Here is a 3,186-nt window from a genome sequence, read left to right on the forward strand (position 1 = left end):
ACAGAAGGGAGCTATGAGCCTGTCCCTCCCCCCCGCAGGGTGACACAGTGACACAGACAGAAGGGAGCTATGAGCCTGTCCCTCCCCCCGCAGGGTGACACAGTGACACAGACAGAAGGGAGCTATGAGTCTGTCCCTCCCCCCGCAGGGTGACACAGTGACACAGTGACACAGACAGAAGGGAGCTATGAGTCTGTCCTCCTCCCGCAGGGTGACACAGTGACACAGACAGAAGGGAGCTATGAGTCTGTCCCTCCCCCGCAGGGTGACACAGTGACACAGACAGAAGGAAGCTATGAGTCTGTCCCTCCCCCCGCAGGGTGACACAGTGACACAGACAGAAGGGAGCTATGAGTCTGTCCCTCCCCCCGCAGGGTGACACAGTGACACAGACAGAAGGGAGCTATGAGCCTGTCCCTCCCCCCGCAGGGTGACACAGACAGAAGGGAGCTATGAGTCTGTCCCTCCCCCCGCAGGGTGACACAGTGACACAGACAGAAGGGAGCTATGAGTCTGTCCCTCCCCCGCAGCGTGACACAGTGACACAGACAGAAGGGAGCTATGAGTCTGTCCCTCCCCCCGCAGGGTGACACAGTGACACAGAAGGGAGCTATGAGCCTGTCCCTCCCCCACAGGGTGACACAGTGACACAGACAGAAGGGAGCTATGAGCCTATCCCTCCTCCCGCAGGGTGACACAGTGACACAGACAGAAGGGAGCTATGAGTCTGTCCCTCCCCCCGCAGGGTGACGCACTGACACAGACAGAAGAAGCTATGAGTCTGTCCCTCCCCCGCAGGGTGACACAGTGACACAGACAGAAGGGAGCTATGAGCCTGTCCGTCCCCCGCAGGGTGACACAGTGACACAGACAGAAGGGAGCTATGAGTCTGTCCCTCCCCCCGCAGGGTGACACAGTGACACAGACAGAAGGGAGCTATGAGTCTGTCCCTCCCCCGCAGGGTGACACAGTGACACAGACAGAAGGGAGCTATGAGTCTGACCCTGCCCCCGCAGGGTGACACAGACAGAAGGGAGCTATGAGACTGTCCCTCCCCCCGCAGGGTGACACAGACAGAAGGGAGCTATGAGTCTGTCCCTCCCCTCGGAGGTTGACACAGTGATACGCGGACAGGAAACACGGGTCCCATCCATGCGTGGGCAGGATACACGGGTGACACACTTTCCCCTTGGGGCACTGTTGGAGGTTCCCTTGTCCTGTTTCTTCCGAACTCTCGTCCATCCCGTCTTCACGCTCCTCTTGATTTTCATTCACACGGTTCCCACCCATCGTTCCTCGCTGGCGGGGCAGACACCGTCTTCCAGTTCTTCTTGTTCTCTTCCGTTGAGATATGATGTGTTCTCTGCTCACAGGGAGCTGACATGCCATGTCCCCCGAGCCCTCCTGCTGGTCACTCTGCCTCGGCGCCCCGCGCCTGGTCACCTCCGTCACCGTGCACGTGGCCTCCGGGCTGTCCTGCCAGCGAGCACTCTGGGTAAGTCTGGTGGGGGGCGTCTGGGGCAGTTCCAGCTCTCCCCGAGTGGTATGTGTTGGGGGGGGGGGGGAAGGTTTGATGGAGTGTGACACTGCCGTCCCCTCTGCCAGTCCCGGCTGTGTACGTGACGATGAAGTGCGAGGGCGAGAAGGTGACGTCCAGGACGGTGAGAGACCGCAACCCGGAGTTCGACCTGAAGGGAGTGTTCTACCGCAAGCGAGAGCGCAGACCTCTCGTCATACAGGTGAGACTGTCTCTCTTCCCCCCCTCCCCCACTCCCCTTCCTTTGTCTCAGGAGCTGAGCGGCTGTCTGTGTGTTGCAGGTCTGGGTGTCTCGGTGTATGAGGGACGCTCTCCTGGGTAGTGTGACCGTCCCTTGTGTTGTGGGGAGTTGGATCAGACGTCTGTCCTGAGGTTACAGGGACCTGAGGGGAGAGCCACCGGATATGTCCTGATCGAGACATCCACAAGCGCAGAGATGACTGCTCTATGAGTGGTCTCCTCTCCCCCCTCCCTGTCTCGTGCTCTCCTCTCCCCCCTCCCTGTCTCGTGCTCTCCTCTCCCCCCTCCCTGTCTCGTGCTCTCCTCTCCCCCCTCCCTGTCTCGTGCTCTCCTCTCCCCCCCTCCCTGTCTCGTGCTCTCCTCTCCCCCCTCCCTGTCTCGTGCTCTCCTCTCCCCCCTCCCTGTCTCGTGCTCTCCTCTCCCCCCTCCCTGTCTCGTGCTCTCCTCTCCCCCCTCCCTGTCTAGTGCTCTCCTCTCCCCCCTCCCTGTCTCGTGCTCTCCTCTCCCCCCTCCCTGTCTCGTGCTCTCCTCTCCCCCCTCCCTGTCTCGTGCTCTCCTCTCCCCCCTCCCTGTCTCGTGCTCTCCTCTCCCCCCTCCCTGTCTCGTGCTCTCCTCTCCCCCCTCCCTGTCTCGTGCTCTCCTCTCCCCCTCCCTGTCTCGTGATCTCCTCTCCCCCTCCCTGTCTCGCGCTCTCCCCCCTTTCCCTGTATTGTGCTATCCCCCCCTCCATGTCTCCTGCTCTCACCCCTTCATGTCTCCTGTTCTCCCCCCCCTCCATGTCTCCTGCTCTCGCCCCCTCACTTCACCCCCGTCTCTCCCCTCCATCTCGCGTGCTCCCCCCTTTCCCTCTCTCCACCTCCCGTCTCTCCCCTCCCCTCCGTCTTGTGCTCTCCCCCCTCACTTCACCCCCCATCTCTCCCTCTCCCCTCCGTCTCACGAGCTCCCCCCCCTTTCCCTCTCTCCCTCTTTCCACCCCCCATCTCTCCCCTCCCTGTCTCGTGCTCTCCCCCTCACTTCACCCCCCCCCTATCTCTCCCTCTCCCCCTCTTTCCTGTTAGTGACATCTCCTCACTCACCACATCCTCCCTCATCTCTGTCTCTCTCCCGTGCGCTCTCAGGATGGAGAGCGCGCTTCTCATAATCGTCCTGTTCTTGGGGGCAGCTGTCCAGGTGAGGAGGAGGAGGGGGGGAGAGGGGGAAGGAGGGGAGGGAGGGGGGAGGGAGTTGTGTAAATCTTTGTGATTTGTTTTTTAAATACAAACAATTACTTGATATCTTAGTTGTGCAAAATTGTCACATTGTCACTTTGTCACAGTGTAAGACGGTAACACTGTGTGATTGTCACATTGTCACAGTGTAAGACTGTAACACTGTGTGATTGTCACTTTGTCACAGTGTAAGACGGTAAC

The 3,186-nt window shown here is 60.2% G+C and overlaps 1 protein-coding gene across 1 annotated transcript in view; it reads left to right on the forward strand.

The window, feature by feature from the left end:
- Window positions 1-2,942, forward strand: part of LOC142477146 (calpain-5-like) — a gene marked incomplete at its 5' end in the record, with an annotated part of 10,775 nt that extends 7,833 nt beyond the window's left edge. The window contains 4 exon segments of the mRNA XM_075582194.1: window positions 1,374-1,495; window positions 1,606-1,739; window positions 1,819-1,873; window positions 1,876-2,942. Of these exon segments, the coding sequence (XP_075438309.1) occupies window positions 1,374-1,495; window positions 1,606-1,739; window positions 1,819-1,873; window positions 1,876-1,988 (424 nt within the window).
- Between the last annotated feature and the right edge of the window lie 244 nt (window positions 2,943-3,186).

The sequence above is a fragment of the Ascaphus truei genome, unplaced genomic scaffold (assembly GCF_040206685.1).
Source record: "Ascaphus truei isolate aAscTru1 unplaced genomic scaffold, aAscTru1.hap1 HAP1_SCAFFOLD_1994, whole genome shotgun sequence".
Taxonomy (NCBI): Eukaryota; Metazoa; Chordata; class Amphibia; order Anura; family Ascaphidae; genus Ascaphus; species Ascaphus truei.